We start from the raw sequence: 19,334 nt of genomic DNA on the forward strand, positions 1-19,334 counted from the left end.
ACTCGGAAATGTGCACAGTTTTGCCTTACTGGGGGCAGACATAGTTGATCAGGTTGTTAATTGTGGCCTGTGGAATGTTGGTCCACTCCTCTTCAATAGCTGTGCGAAGTTGCAGAATATTGGCAGGAACTGGAAGACGCTGTCGTATACGCAGATCCAGAGCATCTCAAACGTGCTCAATGGGTGACGTGTCTGGTGAGTATGCTGGCCATGCAAGAACTGGGAAGTTTTCAACTTCCAGGAATTGTGTACAGATCCTTGCAATATAGGGTTATGCAATATCATGCTGCAACATGAGGGGATGGTCATGGATGAGGGGATGTTCGTTGTCCATAACATAAGCCTGCCCATACCATAACCCCACTGCCACAATGGGCCACTCCATCCACAATGTTGACAGCAGCAACCCGCTCACCCACACGACGCCACACACTGTCTGCCATCTGCCCTGAACAGTGAAAAACTGGACTCATCCATGAACAGAACACCTCTCCAATGTGCCAGACGTCATCGAATGTGAGCATTTGTTACGATGACTAACTGCAGTCAGGTCCAGACGCCGATGAAGACAACGAGCATGCAGATGAGCCTACCTGAGACGGTTTGACAGTTTGAGCAGAAATTTGGTTATGCAAAACGATTGTTGCTGCAGCTGTCCGGGTGGCTGGTCTCAGACGATCATGGAGGTGAACATGCTGGATGTGGAGGTCCTGGGCTGGTGTGGTTACATGTGGTCTGCGGTTGTGAGGCCCGTTGGATGTACTGCCAAATTCTCTGAAACGCCTTTGGAGATGGCTTATGGTAGAGAAATGAACATTCTTTGCACAGGCAACCGCTCTGGTAGACATTCCTGCAGTCAGCATGCCAATTGCACGCTCCCTCAAACGTTGCAACATCTGTGGCATTGTGCTGTGTGATGAAACTGCACATTTCAGAGTGGTCTTTTATTGTGGGCAATCTAAGGCACACCTGTGCAATATTCATGCTGTCTAATCAGCACCTTGATATGCCACACCTGTGAGGTGGGATGGATTATCTTGGCAAAGGAGAACTGCTCACTAAGGCCCCCTGCACACGGCCGTGTTTCACAGCCGTGTGCGGGCCGTGGAACCGCGGCCTGGATCCCTCCTGAGAGCAGGAGCGCACGGCGTCACTGGTTGCTATGACGCCGTGCGCCCCCTGCTGCCGGCACAGTACAGTAATACACTGGTATAGATCATACCAGTGCATTACTGTATTGCGGCGGCAGCAGGGAGCGCACGGTGTCATAGCAACCAATGACGCCGTGCGCTCCTGCTCTCAGGAGGGATCCAGGCCGCGGTTCCACGGCCCGCACACGGCTGTGAAACACGGCAGTGTGCATGGGGCCTAACACAGATTTAGACAGATTTGTGAACAATATTTGAGTAATGGGTCTTTTGTGTATGTAGAAAATGTTTCAGATCTTTGAGATTAGCTCATGCAAAATGGGAGCAAAACCGAAAGTGTTGTGTTTTTATATTTTTGTTCACTGTATGTATGTATTTGATGTGTAAAATTATTATTATTATTTTTTTCTTATGGGCAATGGTTTTTCAGTGTTTAGGGTCGCCATAGATGTTTTGATGTACTGAGGGTATTTTTTTGTTCATTCATTCAGTTTTATATGTACTATAATACTAAATACGATGGGGTTTTTTTACCAGTTCATCTCTTCTAGCATAAAAGAGTGTTTCCTCAGCGGAAGTGAAAATTGCCTCCTAGAACACATTGATTTCCTGGTTGGTGAAGTTTACAGTTTAGAAGGGCTTTACGAGAAAGCTTGGTTGGAGAGCCATAAGGTACTAACCCAGCTCCCCATGCCAATGGTGGTAATGTGTGTCTCACTTAAAAAATAATAATCTGGGAATTGTTAATAACTATTCTCACGATAGGTCATGAAAATCTGACCAGTAGTCGTCTGACTCTGCACCCCCCCACTGATCAGCTGTTTGAAGTATACAGTGTAACAAGCACATGTGAGGAATATGGATTATTATTTGTCAGCCATGTTCCCACACCAGTCATCTGCTGTCGGCTAGCAGAGGTAGTGAACTCCACAGGGGGCCCTGCTTCAAAGCCCAGTCAAATTGCAGAGAACTTCTAGCAGGCAACATTTGTTTACAATTTCTCACCTCCATTCAGATAGCACGGATCCTGCAGGAAAGCTTCCCTGCAGGGGATCTAGGCCATTCCCCAGTTCAATGAACCTTATCAGACATCATGGAACCGGCGATTCATAAGGAATTTTGAATCGCCCATCCATCACAGACATAAACCAGATAAATGTTTGTGTCCCTGTGGCCACGATGAACAGGCCCGTGGTAATAGTTTGGTGGTGAGATGCCAGGGAGGGGAGATATACATATCCCCCCACAAACCAAATAACGGTACCATGCTTGGACTCTACTGGTAGCTGGAATCCAGGTGGACCCATTGGTCCCAGAATCGCCTCCCTGCGACATTCTGGTCTGGAGCCATGAGCCATAATCAGTTTTGTGGCTCATTTGCTGCCAGCCCCAGCAGAGGGAGAGTGGAGCCCTCCCAGAAGCTGGGAGGGGAGGGGCCTGCTACAGGTCAAAAGGCTTGTGCCAGCGAGCGGGCGTGTCTTTTTACTGAAGGTAGGTCACATCGTGCCATGTGTTTAGAGAGACTTGCAACCAGCTGAAGTCACTGCCGCCCATGTGACTGCAGCTAAGAACTCCTCACAACCCAAAGGACTCGTATACCTGGTAAACTGACCTTTTTGTTCTGCTTAACCTGGTTTGTACCACGCCATCTGTATTTACCACTCGGACCACTGTATATATTTTCTGTGTATATTGTGTTATGTCTAGTGAGCTGTTAAGACTATTAAATATATAATTGAATCTTGTGCTGTCTGGTATCTCGATCACAAATCCCCACATCCGTGTTTCGGTCTAGTGATACACTACTGCGGGTTGGTTTCTCACCCTATATAATACTGTTAGCAGACCGGGCTTATATCAAACGAGAAGCTGTTGGCAATATTCCCGGGCTGAGGAAGCGGAAGCACTGTACCAAGCTGACCTTACCTGCTCCTCAGGGACGGCGTAACGTCACGCCTTGGTAACCAGTGACCATACCGTATCTCGCTGGCTCTACATATTTGACGTCCGACGTCAGTCGGGGTATGGTATTAATCAGTGACCAATAGACACAATATTACAGGCCAAGAAGGAGACATGTAGGGCTGCAGCCCCTACAAACAGTTGATCAGCAGAGGTGCTGGGTGTCAGACACCCCCCCCCCCCCCCCAATCAATCTCATATTGTTGCTCTATCCTGAGGGTAGGTTATAAACATTTAAGTGCCAGAAAACCTTTATGTAATTAAAATGATCAGTAGTGGTGGAGGAGATCCATGCTGGTGTGCTTGATCTGCAATGATTTATGGCTTCTGCTCTTCTTGTCAGAAGAAAAGAGAAGGCACAGCGGCAACCTCAGTTTTTCGGACAAGCGGAGAACTGGCACCTGCACAGAGCGATCTTCTCTGCTTGTCATAGAAGTATGCACACATTTAACTAGTACAGCATGGGGAAAGGGCACAGGGTTGACCAGTTGTGACTATTCTGCCTACCTGCAAGCCTCCCATTTGGACTTGTGGGGCAAACTGGCTGACAGGATAAGGTAATGCTAAAATGTTATATTTTCCCCAAGTGCACATTTAAAATTTTACTTTATTTTAAAATCTGATATTTAGGCGGGTGTGGGAGATTTTAAACAGGAATATATTCATAGGAATAAGTAACCAAAGTAAGCTTTGCAAACTTTCAAAAGCTTTTAAAATATATGTTCAGTCTGATTTTACTCTTTCTGCGTTTCATTTTAAAATTTTGGTGGCTACACCAATCTCCCCGGCAGCAGACTACAAACTTACACCACAGTGAATGGGGACAACGTAACGGTTTTTATCTGTTGCTATGGAATTTTAAAGCTAGGGCTTCATTGCAAAACTGTTGCCACAAGTCATGTCAATACAGTGATTTTGATATTTTCCTATAGGAAGGAAAGTTGAAAGTGAACTTTGTGACCAATATCGCTGTGGCAACCTAGTCTTAGAGGTTGTCCAATGACTCATTTTCACACCTAAAGGGGTTGTCTCACTTCATCAAGTGCCATTTATCATGTAGAAAAGTTAATACAAGCCACTTACTAACGTATTGTGATTGTCTATATTGCTTCCCTTGCTGGCTTGATTCATTTTCCATCACATTATACACTGCTCATTTCTATGCTTATGACCACCCGGAAATCCATCAGTGGTGGTTGTACTTGCACACTATAGGACCTCTCTGGTGGCCAGGACTGTGGGAGAGCACATAGGCTAGGGCTTTTTTCTATAGTGTGCAAGCACGACAACCACTGTTGGATTGGAGGGTGGTTATAACCATGGAAACAAGTAGTGTATGTGATGGACAAATTAATTCAGCTAGCAGAGGCAATATGGACAATCACAATACATTAGTAAGTGCCTTGTAATAACATCCTCTACATAATAAATGCTACTTGCTGAAGTGAGACAACCCCTTTAAAATCTGTGAATGATGGAAATAGCCGTTTACAATATTTAGCAGTGATTACAGCATATAAAACTTATTTTTCCCCTGTGCCCCCCTTGATTCTGCAGTGTTTTGTTTTCTGGACACAGTCAGCCTCCTTCCCCCTCTTGGAAGCTGAAAATATACTCCCTTTTTACTTTCCCTATAAATCTCTATTGGCTGCTCTGCTGTGAACAAAGGTATCAATGGGATGCTCAACCTGTGGCCCTCCAGCTGTTGCAAATCTACAATTCCCAGCATGCCCTAATAGCTGTAGGGCCGTAGGCTGTTCAGGCATAATAGGAGTTGTAGTTTTGCCACAGCTGGAGGGCAACAGGTTGGGCATCCCTGGAGTATCAATATACAGGAACCTTGCTGTGGAGAAAGTGACTGACCTTGCATGACCACCAGCACTCGGCACATTAGGTGGTCGTGTACATTGCTAAACACTATGAACCATAGTTGGCACCATACTATGTAAATAAATGTCTTAACTTAGTGCTGGATATTTTAACAGCATGTTATGTGCCATTGTTCATTTTTGATTTTATACAATGATTATGATAACTTGTAACAATGTCTCACTTCTTGTTGCATTAGTTGGCAGAGGACGTAAGGAAATGTTTACTGCCCCTCGGACAGTCTTTGAAAGGTTACTTGGACAAATGCAGACAATTTTGGGTAATTTTATTTAGTGTACACAAATTCTACAGACTCAACAAATAAGGCTATTTTCACACCTGCGTTGGGTGCGGATCCGTCTTGTATCTGCACAGACGGATCTGCACCTATAATGCAAACGACTGCATCCGTTCAGAACGTTTGCATTATTCTTTAAAAAAAAGTAGTCTAAGTCAATACGGATCTGTCCTGACTTACATTGAAAGTCAATGGGGGACGGATCCGTTTTCAATTGCACCATATTGTCTCAGTGAAAACGGATCCGTTTCCATTTACTTACATTGTAAGTCAGTACGCATCTGTTTTGCAGCGTTTTGGTGTCCGCCTGCAGAGAGTAATGGAGGTGCAACTGAGCCAAACTGATGCATTCTGAACGGATCCTTATCCATTCAGAATGCATTGGGGCTGAACTGATCCGTTTTGAATCGTTTGAGAGCCCTGAAACGATTCTCACAAACGAAATTCAAAACACCAGTGTGAAAGTAGCCTAAGACGACATATATGTTCAAATGTTTGATTCTGAGACAAGAAAAACCTTCCTCAAAGCAAACCCTGAACTCGCAGGACCTGATCCCATCATCAGCACTAGATCTGTAGCTCCTGCACGAAGCCATGAAATAGCTGTGGACACAGATGTGAAGGGCATGTTTATTACTGTACACCCCAGGAACTAGAGTTGGTCAGTCAGTACTGGCCTTGGGTTCAAAGTCTTGTGGAGGATTATTTTAGTGCCCCTGCCTCCTTCTATAATAGAAAAATATGACCAGTTAATAAAGTGTCCAACTTCCATGGTATAATCGCCCTTCTCCTCCCCGCTCCCCAGGTATAATGTACCCAGTTTCCTCCAGGTCCCTTCCCCCCCATCTCTGTTCCCAGCTCTCTATAGATGGTATTTCTCTTATCCAACCTGTTACAGTACACCATGCCTCTTCTCTACCTGTTATGACATCTCTTGGAGGGAAGAGAGAGTAGAGATGTTCTCATGATGTGTGGAGGTGCTGGGCATGAATGGCACCCCCTGGACTGCCGATGACAAAACAAACAAAAAAAACTCACCTCATCCACTTGATCGTGCTGCAGCAGTCTCTTCTATCTTCATTCAGCAGGACCTGCAATGTGCACGATGACGTCACCACGCTCTCCAACGTGGTGAACGTGGTGACATCGCATACATCGCAGGTCTTGCTGGAGGAGACTCCTGCAGTGCAATTAAATGGATGAGGTGAGTTGTGGTTTATTTTTTTAGCATTCTGTCTAAGAATAGTATTTTCCCTTACAATAAAATCATCCCGAACTCGCAAAGTTCGGTACGAACTTTATGCTCTGTTCACTTTTATAGAAATTCATAGAAAAGTTGAGCAGCTGTGCATGCTGGCAATTGTAGTTTCACAACAGTTGGAGAGCCGTGGGTTGGTGGCCCTTTTTTATGCTGTAATTACAGATACTGACAATGTGGCTTTGGCTCGTTTTTTTTTTAAGGCTACTTTCACACTAGCATTGTTTAAATCCGGCCTACAATTCCGACACCGGAACTGCCCGCCGGATCCGGAAAAACGTGTGAAAACTGATTACATTTGAATCCTGATCAGGATTTTGATCACAATGAAAAAATGCATTGGAAAAAATGGATCCGCCATTTATGGACTTTTTTGTTCACATTTTTCGGGTTTAACATGCAAAAGCCGGATCCGATTTGACTGAACACACGGCGCCGGATCCGGCGTTATTGCAAATCAATGGGAAAAAGGGCGTTCAGTCAAAGTGTTCAGGATTTTTTGCCGGAGGTAAAAATATAACATGCTACAGTTTTCTGAAAAGCCTGATCAGTCAAAAAGACTGAACTGAAGACATCCTGATGCATCCTGAACGGATTACTCTCCATTCAGAATGCATTAGGATAAAACTGATCAGTTCTTTTCCGGATTTGAGCCCCTAGGACAGAACTCAGCGCCGGAAAAGAAAAACGCTAGTGTGAAAGTGCCCTAAGACGCCTGTTATTTATCTCCCTGATGTTTTTTTTTTTCTATTTTGCACTAATTCAGCTGCAATTCCAATCTATGAAGTGCCAGAAGCAAGATTTCACTCAGGATCTTTCCCTCCACTACTTCTATAAAGTAATTGCCCAGCATCTAAGAAACGTTGTCATGGATTGGAAGGAACTTACCGCCAAATGTATGCAATATATGACAGGTATGATGGTCAGTTTCACGTAGTGACTAAAATGGTCAGGCTTTAGGGGCAAGAAGCTATGGTATAAAGCACTCAGAAGCTGTCTTCAATAAATAGGGCAGAAACATTGCTTATTATTAGAGTTGAGCGAACACCTGGATGTTCGGGTTCGAGAAGTTCGGCCGAACATCCCGGAAATGTTCGGGTTCGGGATCCGAACCCGATCCGAACTTCGTCCCGAACCCGAACCCCATTGAAGTCAATGGGGACCCGAACTTTTCGGCACTAAAAAGGCTGTAAAACAGCCCAGGAAAGAGCTAGAGGGCTGCAAAAGGCAGCAACATGTAGGTAAATCCCCTGCAAACAAATGTGGATAGGGAAATGAATTAAAATAAAAATTAAATAAATAAAAATTAACCAAAATCAATTGGAGAGAGGTTCCATAGCAGAGAATCTGGCTTCCCGTCACCCACCACTGGAACAGTCCATTCTCAGATATTTAGGCCCCGGCACCCAGGCAGAGGAGAGAGGTCCCGTAACAGAGAATCTGTCTTCATGTCAGCAGAGAATTAGTCTGCATGTCATAGCAGAGAATGAGGCTTCACGTCAGCCACCACTGCAACAGTCCATTGGCATATATTTAGGCCCAGCACCCAGGCAGAGGAGGGAGGTCCCGTAACAGAGAATCTGTCTTCATGTCAGCAGAGAATTAGTCTGCATGTCATAGCAGAGAATGAGGCTTCACGTCAGCCACCACTGCAACAGTCCATTGGCATATATTTAGGCCCAGCACCCAGGCAGAGGAGAGAGGTCCCGTAACAGAGAATCTGTCTTCATGTCAGCAGAGAATTAGTCTGCATGTCATAGCAGAGAATGAGGCTTCACGTCAGCCACCACTGCAACAGTCCATTGGCATATATTTAGGCCCAGCACCCAGGCAGAGGAGGGAGGTCCCGTAACAGAGAATCTGTCTTCATGTCAGCAGAGAATTAGTCTGCATGTCATAGCAGAGAATGAGGCTTCACGTCAGCCACCACTGCAACAGTCCATTGGCATATATTTAGGCCCAGCACACACACAGGCAGAGGAGAGAGGTCCCGTAACAGAGAATCTGGCTTCATGTCAGCAGAGAATTAGTCTGCATGTCATAGCAGAGAATGAGGCTTCACGTCAGCCACCACTGCAACAGTCCATTGGCATATATTTAGGCCCAGCACCCAGGCAGAGGAGGGAGGTCCCGTAACAGAGAATCTGTCTTCATGTCAGCAGAGAATTAGTCTGCATGTCATAGCAGAGAATGAGGCTTCACGTCAGCCACCACTGCAACAGTCCATTGGCATATATTTAGGCCCAGCACACACACAGGCAGAGGAGAGAGGTCCCGTAACAGAGAATCTGGCTTCATGTCAGCAGAGAATTAGTCTGCATGTCATAGCAGAGAATGAGGCTTCACGTCAGCCACCACTGCAACAGTCCATTGGCATATATTTAGGCCCAGCACCCAGGCAGAGGAGGGAGGTCCCGTAACAGAGAATCTGTCTTCATGTCAGCAGAGAATTAGTCTGCATGTCATAGCAGAGAATGAGGCTTCACGTCAGCCACCACTGCAACAGTCCATTGGCATATATTTAGGCCCAGCACACACACAGGCAGAGGAGAGAGGTCCCGTAACAGAGAATCTGGCTTCATGTCAGCAGAGAATTAGTCTGCATGTCATAGCAGAGAATGAGGCTTCACGTCAGCCACCACTGCAACAGTCCATTGGCATATATTTAGGCCTAGCACACAGGCAGAGGAGAGAGGTCCCGTAACAGACAATCTGGCTTCATGACAGCAGAGAATCAGTCTGCATGTCATAGCAGAGAATGAGGCTTCACGTCACCCACCACTGCAACAGTCCATTGGCATATATTTAGGCCTAGCACACAGGCAGAGCAGAGAGGTCCCGTAACAGACAATCTGGCTTCATGACAGCAGAGAATCAGTCTGCATGTCATAGCAGAGAATGAGGCTTCACGTCACCCACCACTGCAACAGTCCATTGGCATATATTTAGGCCTAGCACACAGGCAGAGGAGAGGTTCATTCAACTTTGGGTAGCCTCGCAATATAATGGTAAAATGAAAATAAAAATAGGATTGAATGAGGAAGTGCCCTGGAGTCCAATAATATATGGTTATGGGGAGGTAGTTAATGTCTAATCTGGACAAGGGACGGACAGGTCCTGTGGGATCCATGCCTGGTTCATTTTTATGAACGTCAGCTTGTCCACATTGGCTGTAGACAGGCGGCTGCGTTTGTCTGTAATGACGCCCCCTGCCGTGCTGAATACACGTTCAGACAAAACGCTGGCTGCCGGGCAGGCCAGCACCTCCAAGGCATAAAAGGCTAGCTCTGGCCACGTGGACAATTTAGAGACCCAGAAGTTGAATGGGGCCGAACCATCAGTCAGTACGTGGAGGGGTGTGCACACGTACTGTTCCACCATGTTAGTGAAATGTTGCCTCCTGCTAACACGTTGCGTATCAGGTGGTGGTGCAGTTAGCTGTGGCGTGTTGACAAAAGTTTTCCACATCTCTGCCATGCTAACCCTGCCCTCAGAGGAGCTGGCCGTGACACAGCTGCCTTGGCGACCTCTTGCTCCTCCTCTGCCTTGGCCTTGGGCTTCCACTTGTTCCCCTGTGACATTTGGGAATGCTCTCAGTAGCGCGTCTACCAACGTGCGCTTGTACTCGCGCATCTTCCTATCACGCTCCAGTGCAGGAAGTAAGGTGGGCACATTGTCTTTGTAGCGTGGATCCAGCAGGGTGGCAACCCAGTAGTCCGCACAGGTTAAAATGTGGGCAACTCTGCTGTCGTTGCGCAGGCACTGCAGCATGTAGTCGCTCATGTGTGCCAGGCTGCCCAGGGGTAAGGACAAGCTGTCCTCTGTGGGAGGCGTATCGTCATCGTCCTGCCTTTCCCCCCAGCCACGCACCAGTGATGGACCCGAGCTGCGTTGGGTGCCACCCCGCTGTGACCATGCTTCATCCTCATCCTCCTCCACCTCCTCCTCATCCTCGTCCTCCTCGTCCTCCAGTAGTGGGCCCTGGCTGGCCACATTTGTACCTGGCCTCTGCTGTTGCCAAAAACCTCCCTCTGAGTCACTTCGAAGAGACTGGCCTGAAAGTGCTAAAAATGACCCCTCTTCCTCCTCCTCCTCCTCCTCCTCCTCCTGGGCCACCTCCTCTTCCATCATCGCCCTAAGTGTTTTCTCAAGGAGACATAGAAGTGGTATTGTAACGCTGATAACGGTGTCATCGCCACTGGCCATGTTGGTGGAGTACTCGAAACAGCGCAACAGGGCACACAGGTCTCGCATGGAGGCCCAGTCATTGGTGGTGAAGTGGTGCTGTTCTGTAGTGCGACTGACCCGTGCGTGCTGCAGCTGAAACTCCACTATGGCCTGCTGCTGCTCGCACAGTCTGTCCAGCATGTGCAAGGTGGAGTTCCACCTGGTGGGCACGTCGCATATGAGGCGGTGAGCGGGAAGGCCGAAGTTACGCTGTAGCGCAGACAGGCGAGCAGCAGCAGGATGTGAACGCCGGAAGCGCGAACAGACGGCCCGCACTTTATGCAGCAGCTCTGACATGTCGGGGTAGTTGTGAATGAACTTCTGCACCACCAAATTCAGCACATGCGCCAAGCAAGGGATGTGCGTCAAATTGGCTAGTCCCAGAGCTGCAACGAGATTTCGCCCATTATCACACACCACCAGGCCGGGCTTGAGGCTCACCGGCAGCAACCACTCGTCGGTCTGTTGTTCAATACCCCGCCACAACTCCTGTGCGGTGTGGGGCCTGTCCCCCAAACATATGAGTTTCAGAATGGCCTGCTGACGTTTACCCCGGGCTGTGCTGAAGTTGGTGGTGAAGGTGTGTGGCTGACTGGATGAGCAGGTGGAAGAAGAGGAGGAGGAAGCCGAGAAGGAGGAGGTGGCAACAGGAGGCAAAGAATGTTGCCCTGCGATCCTTGGCGGCGGAAGGACGTGCGCCAAACAGCTCTCCGCCTGGGGCCCAGCTGCCACTACATTTACCCAGTGTGCAGTTAGGGAGATATAGCGTCCCTGGCCGTGCTTACTGGTCCACGTATCTGTGGTTAGGTGGACCTTGCTACAGATGGCGTTGCGCAGTGCACACTTGATTTTATCGGATACTTGGTTGTGCAGGGAAGGCACGGCTCTCTTGGAGAAGTAGTGCCGGCTGGGAACAACATACTGTGGGACAGCAAGCGACATGAGCTGTTTGAAGCTGTCTGTGTCCACCAGCCTAAATGACAGCATTTCATAGGCCAGTAGTTTAGAAATGCTGGCATTCAGGGCCAGGGATCGAGGGTGGCTAGGTGGGAATTTACGCTTTCTATCAAATGTTTGTGAGATGGAGAGCTGAACGCTGGCGTGTGACATGGTTGAGACGCTTGGTGACGGAGGTGGTGGTGGTGGTGTTGGTGGTACATCCCCTGTTTGCTGGGCGGCAGGTGCCAACGTTCCTCCAGAGGCGGAGGAAGAGGCCGAGGCGGCAGCAGCAGAATAGGCCGAGGCGGCAGCAGCAGAAGAGGTAGCAGGGGGAGCCTGAGTGACTTCCTTGGTTTTAAGGTGTTTACTCCACTGCAGTTCATGCTTTGCATGCAGGTGCCTGGTCATGCAGGTTGTGCTCAGGTTCAGAACGTTAATGCCTCGCTTCAGGCTCTGATGGCACAGCGTGCAAACCACTCGGGTCTTGTCGTCAGCACATTGTTTGAAGAAGTGCCATGCCAGGGAACTCCTTGAAGCTGCCTTTGGGGTGCTCGGTCCCAGATGGCGGCGGTCAGTAGCAGGCGGAGTCTCTTGGCGGCGGGTGTTCTGCTTTTGCCCACTGCTCCCTCTTTTGCTACGCTGTTGGCTCGGTCTCACCACTGCCTCTTCCTCCGAACTGTGAAAGTCAGTGGCACGACCTTCATTCCATGTGGGGTCTAGGACCTCATCGTCCCCTGCATCGTCTTCCACCCAGTCTTGATCCCTGACCTCCTGTTCAGTCTGCACACTGCAGAAAGACGCAGCAGTTGGCACCTGTGTTTCGTCATCATCAGAGACATGCTGAGGTGGTATTCCCATGTCCTCATCATCAGGAAACATAAGTGGTTGTGCGTCAGTGCATTCTATGTCTTTCACCGCTGGGGAAGGGCTAGGTGGATGCCCTTGGGAAACCCTGCCAGCGGAGTCTTCAAACAGCATAAGAGACTGCTGCATAACTTGAGGCTGAGACAGTTTCCCTGGTATGCATGGGGGTGATGTGACAGACTGATGGGGTTGGTTTTCAGGCGCCATCTGTGCGCTTTCTGCAGAAGACTGGGTGGGAGATAATGTGAACGTGCTGGATCCACTGTCGGCCACCCAATTGACTAATGCCTGTACCTGCTCAGGCCTTACCATCCTTAGAACGGCATTGGGCCCCACCATATATCGCTGTAAATTCTGGCGGCTACTGGGACCTGAGGTAGTTGGTACACTAGGACGTGTGGATGTGGCAGAACGGCCACGTCCTCTCCCAGCACCAGAGGGTCCACTAACACCACCACGACCATGTCCACGTCCGCGTCCCTTACTAGATGTTTTTCTCATTGTTATGGTTCACCACAACAACAAATATATTATTTGGCCCAATGTATTGTATTCAAATTCAGCGGGATATAAATTTGAGGCCTAGTATTTAGGCGCTGGGTGACCGGTATGGATTTAGTGACAGAATTAGACTTGGAAATGCACAGAAGCGTGTGTGTGAAGTTATTCTGAATGACCCAATGTGCACCTTGAATATTATATACCCTTTTAGGGATAGATTTCAAATAGCTCTGATATAGCAGAAACCACTAAATTATGAAATTGCTAAATTGGGAATTGTATTTCAACCCAGAACAAAAAATGTGCTTTGACGGACACTAAATAACTTTCCCAGCCACAACAGGACAGCGTTAACGAGAGATTTAGCAGGATATAAATTTGAGGCCTAGTATTTAGGCGCTGGGTGACAGGTATGGGTTTAGTGACAGAATTAGACTTGGAAATACACAGTAGCGGGTGTGTGTGAAGTTATTCTGAATGACCCTATGTGCACCTTGAATATTATATACCCTTTTAGGGATAGATTTCAAATAGCTCTGATATAGCAGAAACCACTAAATTATGAAATTGCTAAATTGGGAATTGTATTTCAACCCAGAACAAGAAATGTGCTTGAACGGACACTAAATAACTCGCCCAGCTACAGCACTAACGAGAGATTTAGCAGGATATAAATTTGAGGCCTAGTATTTAGGCGCTGGGTGACAGGTATGGGTTTAGTGACAGAATTAGACTTGGAAATACACAGTAGCGGGTGTGTGTGAAGTTATTATGAATGACCCAATGTGCACCTTGAATATTATATACCCTTTTAGGGATAGATTTCAAATAGCTCTGATATAGCAGAAACCACTAAATTATGAAATTGCTAAATTGGGAATTGTATTTCAACCCAGAACAAGAAATGTGCTTGAACGGACACTAAATAACTCGCCCAGCTACAGCACTAACGAGAGATTTAGCAGGATATAAATTTGAGGCCTAGTATTTAGGCGCTGGGTGACAGGTATGGGTTTAGTGACAGAATTAGACTTGGAAATACACAGTAGCGGGTGTGTGTGAAGTTATTCTGAATGACCCAATGTGCACCTTGAATATTATATACCCTTTTAGGGATAGATTTCAAATAGCTCTGATATAGCAGAAACCACTAAATTATGAAATTGCTAAATTGGGAATTGTATTTCAACCCAGAACAAGAAATGTGCTTGAACGGACACTAAATAACTCGCCCAGCTACAGCACTAACGAGAGATTTAGCAGGATATAAATTTGAGGCCTAGTATTTAGGCGCTGGGTGACAGGTATGGGTTTAGTGACAGAATTAGACTTGGAAATACACAGTAGCGGGTGTGTGTGAAGTTATTCTGAATGACCCAATGTGCACCTTGAATATTATATACCCTTTTAGGGATAGATTTCAAATAGCTCTGATATAGCAGAAACCACTAAATTATGAAATTGCTAAATTGGGAATTGTATTTCAACCCAGAACAAGAAATGTGCTTGAACGGACACTAAATAACTCGCCCAGCTACAGCACTAACGAGAGATTTAGCAGGATATAAATTTGAGGCCTAGTATTTAGGCGCTGGGTGACAGGTATGGGTTTAGTGACAGAATTAGACTTGGAAATACACAGTAGCGGGTGTGTGTGAAGTTATTCTGAATGACCCAATGTGCACCTTGAATATTATATACCCTTTTAGGGATAGATTTCAAATAGCTCTGATATAGCAGAAACCACTAAATTATGAAATTGCTAAATTGGGAATTGTATTTCAACCCAGAACAAGAAATGTGCTTGAACGGACACTAAATAACTCGCCCAGCTACAGCACTAACGAGAGATTTAGCAGGATATAAATTTGAGGCCTAGTATTTAGGCGCTGGGTGACAGGTATGGGTTTAGTGACAGAATTAGACTTGGAAATACACAGTAGCGGGTGTGTGTGAAGTTATTCTGAATGACCCAATGTGCACCTTGAATATTATATACCCTTTTAGGGATAGATTTCAAATAGCTCTGATATAGCAGAAACCACTAAATTATGAAATTGCTAAATTGGGAATTGTATTTCAACCCAGAACAAGAAATGTGCTTGAACGGACACTAAATAACTCGCCCAGCTACAGCACTAACGAGAGATTTAGCAGGATATAAATTTGAGGCCTAGTATTTAGGCGCTGGGTGACAGGTATGGGTTTAGTGACAGAATTAGACTTGGAAATACACAGTAGCGGGTGTGTGTGAAGTTATTCTGAATGACCCAATGTGCACCTTGAATATTATATACCCTTTTAGGGATAGATTTCAAATAGCTCTGATATAGCAGAAACCACTAAATTATGAAATTGCTAAATTGGGAATTGTATTTCAACCCAGAACAAGAAATGTGCTTGAACGGACACTAAATAACTCGCCCAGCTACAGCACTAAGGACAGATTTAGCAGGATATAAATTTGAGGCCTAGTATTTAGGCGCTGGGTGACAGGTATGGGTTTAGTGACAGAATTAGACTTGGAAATACACAGTAGCGGGTGTGTGTGAAGTTATTCTGAATGTCCCTATGTGCACCTTCAATATGATCTACCCTTTTAGGGATAGATTTCAAATAGCTCTGATATAGCAGAAACCACTAAATTATGAAATTGCTAAATTGGGAATTGTATTTCAACCCAGAACAAGAAATGTGCTTGAACGGACACTAAATAACTCGCCCAGCTACAGCACTAACGGACAGATTTAGCTGGATATAAATTTGAGGCCTAGTATTTAGGCGCTGGGTGACAGGTATGGGTTTAGTGACAGAATTAGACTTGGAAATACACAGTAGCGGGTGTGTGTGAAGTTATTCTGAATGACCCAATGTGCACCTTGAATATTATATACCCTTTTAGGGATAGATTTCAAATAGCTCTGATATAGCAGAAACCACTAAATTATGAAATTGCTAAATTGGGAATTGTATTTCAACCCAGAACAAAAAATGTGCTTTGACGGACACTAAATAACTTTCCCAGCCACAACAGGACAGCGGTAACGAGAGATTTAGCGGGATATAAATTTGAGGCCTAGTATTTAGGCGCTGGGTGACCGGTATGGATTTAGTGACAGAATTAGACTGGGATATGGCCAAAAAATAACCACACTATTGCTGGTTAAATGCACTTGGTGATGGGCGCAGCTTGCCCCTGATGTAGTATATGGCCAAAAAATGAACAGACTATTGCTGGTTAAATGCACTTGGTGTCACAGCTTGACCAACCACACTACTGAGGGTTAAATGCACTTGGTGACGGGCGCAGCTTGCCCCTGATTTAGTATATGGCCAAAAAATGAACAGACTATTGCTGGTTAAATGCACTTGGTGTGATAGCTTGACCAACCACACTACTGAGGGTTAAATGCACTTGGTGTGACAGCTTCACCCTGATGTAGGCTTTAGCCAAAAAAACAACCACACCATTGAGGGTTAAATGCACTTGGTCGCAGCTTGTGCTGGCGCACCACAAGACACAAAATGGCCGCCGATCACCCCAGAAAAATGTGACTGACAAACGGTCTGGGCAGCCTAAAAACAGTGAGCAATTGAGGATCAGCAGCTCAATGATCCACAGCTGCAGATCGATCAGTTAATCAAGTCCTTTGGAGGAGTTAATCTGCCTAATCTCGCCCTACTGTCGCAGCCGCAACCTCTCCCTACGCTAATCAGAGCAGAGTGACGGGCGGCGCTATGTGACTCCAGCTTAAATAGAGGCTGGGTCACATGGTGCTCTGGCCAATCACAGCCATGCCAATAGTAGGCATGGCTGTGATGGCCTCTTGGGGCAAGTAGTATGACGCTTGTTGATTGGCTGCTTTGCAGCCTTTCAAAAAGCGCCAAGAAAGCGTCACAAAAGCGCGAAGAAAGCGACGAACACCGAACCCGAACCCGGACTTTTACGAAAATGTCCGGGTTCGGGTCCGTGTCACGGACACCCCAAAATTCGGTACGAACCCGAACTATACAGTTCGAGTTCGCTCATCCCTACTTATTATCAAAATGCATTAAATTTGTATAATTTTTTAAAAAATTTTCAAGAAATGTAAATCTTTAGAACATGTACAATATTTTATTTAGTAAGAACATATAAAATATCCATAGACCATTATCTACACTGTCTGCAATACAAAGAAAATGTCACCGGTCATTTAATGGGTTTTCCCACAGTTGACATGTTACCTATCCATAGGGATAGGTGACAAGTGTCTGGTTGCACCCCCACTGCTGGCATCCTTATCAATTGCTAGAATGGGGATCCAGAACCCTCAATTCCTTCTCATAGTCATGCACCCTGCTGCTCTATTCTATGTCTATGGACTGGTGAAAACGGGCAAGTAGAGTGCTCTGCTGTTTTCATCAGCCCCAAAGACATTGAATGTAGCCCCGTTGTTCCTCCTCACTGTGCAACTGCAGTGAAGGGGGGTGGGGGGCTGGACTCCTATTCTTGTGATCAACAGGCTCCCAGCAATCAGACATTTACACTTATCCTGTGGATACATGATAAATATTCATGATGCAAAAACTTCTTCAAGTTTCCTCTTCTCTAATGATAAGATGTCATGTCTCAGTCTGCACAGTAAAGCTGATTGTAATTGAAAGATCTTAGACTTTTGGTTCATGACACATAATGAGCCTTGCTTATCAACACTGCAACAGAAAACATATAACGTATGTTGACCCCTTTAGAATAGAATAACTCTTTAAGCTTCACTTATTAGTTAATGAGACTCATAATGCCTAGATGTACAGTATGCAGTTGTTTGGCTGTCTTAGGAAATCAAGCTAAATGCACGTCTCAGATGTAGGAACCGCATCTATTAAACTTTTATGGCACATCCTATGGATATGCTGTGGTAGTCTGAGATGGAAATACACGGTTAATTTAAACTGAGTAGTTTAAGAAATGAAAACCCAGCTTTTACTGGTTGTGGTGGCCAACAAGATGAAGGAATCATTTCCTCTGACTCATTTCCAATATGTAATCTGTGTCTTTCAGATCTTTAGTCAACTTATAACATGTTGCCTAGTGGTGTAACTTCTGGTGTTCTACCGCTTTAATTCATTTTCTTGATTTTACAGATGGAGCTATGGACTTTTTGACAATGAAGCAGGACTTAGACGGCTTTTTCAAAAGTGCTTCTCTGTCAGCCAAAGCCTTTTCCTCTTTGTGCAAGGAGACTGACGACCACCAACAAGACTCCGGCCTGTCACTGGTGATGAAGGAGATTGAGGCAGCTGTCCCTGAACTGCATTCTTCAGCAGGAGATTTATTACGGCTAATTAAGGTGCTGGGAGGTGTTAATTGTCTTAATTCCGGGATGTTACTCAAAACCAACAATAGGCAATTGCCTGGGGGTCCTAGAGCTGACCTCGGCATTCATATGTGGGGCAGAAGCAGAGACTCTGTAAGAGTGGCTGTAGCAAAATGGAACTATGAAGCCCTTCTGAGGGAAAACATGAACTTTGAGAGAAAGAAAACACTGTAATATGACCAGCTGGATCAGTGGTGGATTTGTAGACACTTGGAAGCCTATAAAATGCCGTTAATATTACAAATACTCTTGCACTCTTCTTGATGTATCAATGGAAATGCCTTAAACTAATACATTTAATATTTAAAATGGAGAATGAGACAACCTGTAAAAAGTTGAAAAGGGTATTTTCAGCCAGGTTCTTGCAGTACTTGTAGGTATTGATCCATCATGTTTACTCTTTATGGTGTTTGTATGGTATTGTATTGGCCTTTCCTATATTTTCTACCCCTTTATTAATATTTAACTAGCTTTCAGGCTCATTAATCGACTACTTTATTTGTACGTCTAAGTAATATACAGGTAATAAAGAATTAATTCACCATTATGATATGTAAGGATTCATTAAAGTTTATATGCTATGTTGACTACTTCTAGCACTGGTTCATTCCTCCTTAGCATTCTCTGGTAGGTATTGATGACCAGAGGGGGCTATAAATGGGCACATGTTTACAGTTTTGCATCTCGTATGATCAGTGTGCAGTGGACATCTGCAGGAAAACTCTACCCAACATCTTCATGTTTCCTGTACTGTAGATCATCAGGCGGCTTTTGCATGACTATTCAGTTGGAAATGTTCTTCATTGAATTGTAGAAGTTCCCAGCGCAATCAGTGACCGGGAGGGCATTATGTGGATTCTTTTTCTGCAGTCTGTGAATAGAATTTGGAAGATGTCTTTCAAATGCAT

At 45.7% G+C, this 19,334-nt stretch overlaps 1 protein-coding gene across 1 annotated transcript in view; it reads left to right on the forward strand.

Annotated features, from left to right (window-relative positions):
* The window catches only part of LOC122919829 (kinesin-like protein KIF14), a 173,586-nt gene extending 154,786 nt beyond the window's left edge, over positions 1-18,800 (forward strand). The window contains exons 27-30 of the mRNA XM_044269020.1: positions 1,686-1,820; positions 5,179-5,259; positions 7,302-7,449; positions 18,194-18,800. Coding sequence (XP_044124955.1) covers positions 1,686-1,820; positions 5,179-5,259; positions 7,302-7,449; positions 18,194-18,600 — 771 coding nt within the window. The 3' untranslated portion in view covers positions 18,601-18,800. The remainder of the gene's footprint in view (positions 1-1,685; positions 1,821-5,178; positions 5,260-7,301; positions 7,450-18,193) is intronic.
* Positions 18,801-19,334: the final 534 nt, after the last annotated feature.

Source organism: Bufo gargarizans, chromosome 9 (assembly GCF_014858855.1).
Source record: "Bufo gargarizans isolate SCDJY-AF-19 chromosome 9, ASM1485885v1, whole genome shotgun sequence".
NCBI classification, from domain to species: Eukaryota; Metazoa; Chordata; class Amphibia; order Anura; family Bufonidae; genus Bufo; species Bufo gargarizans.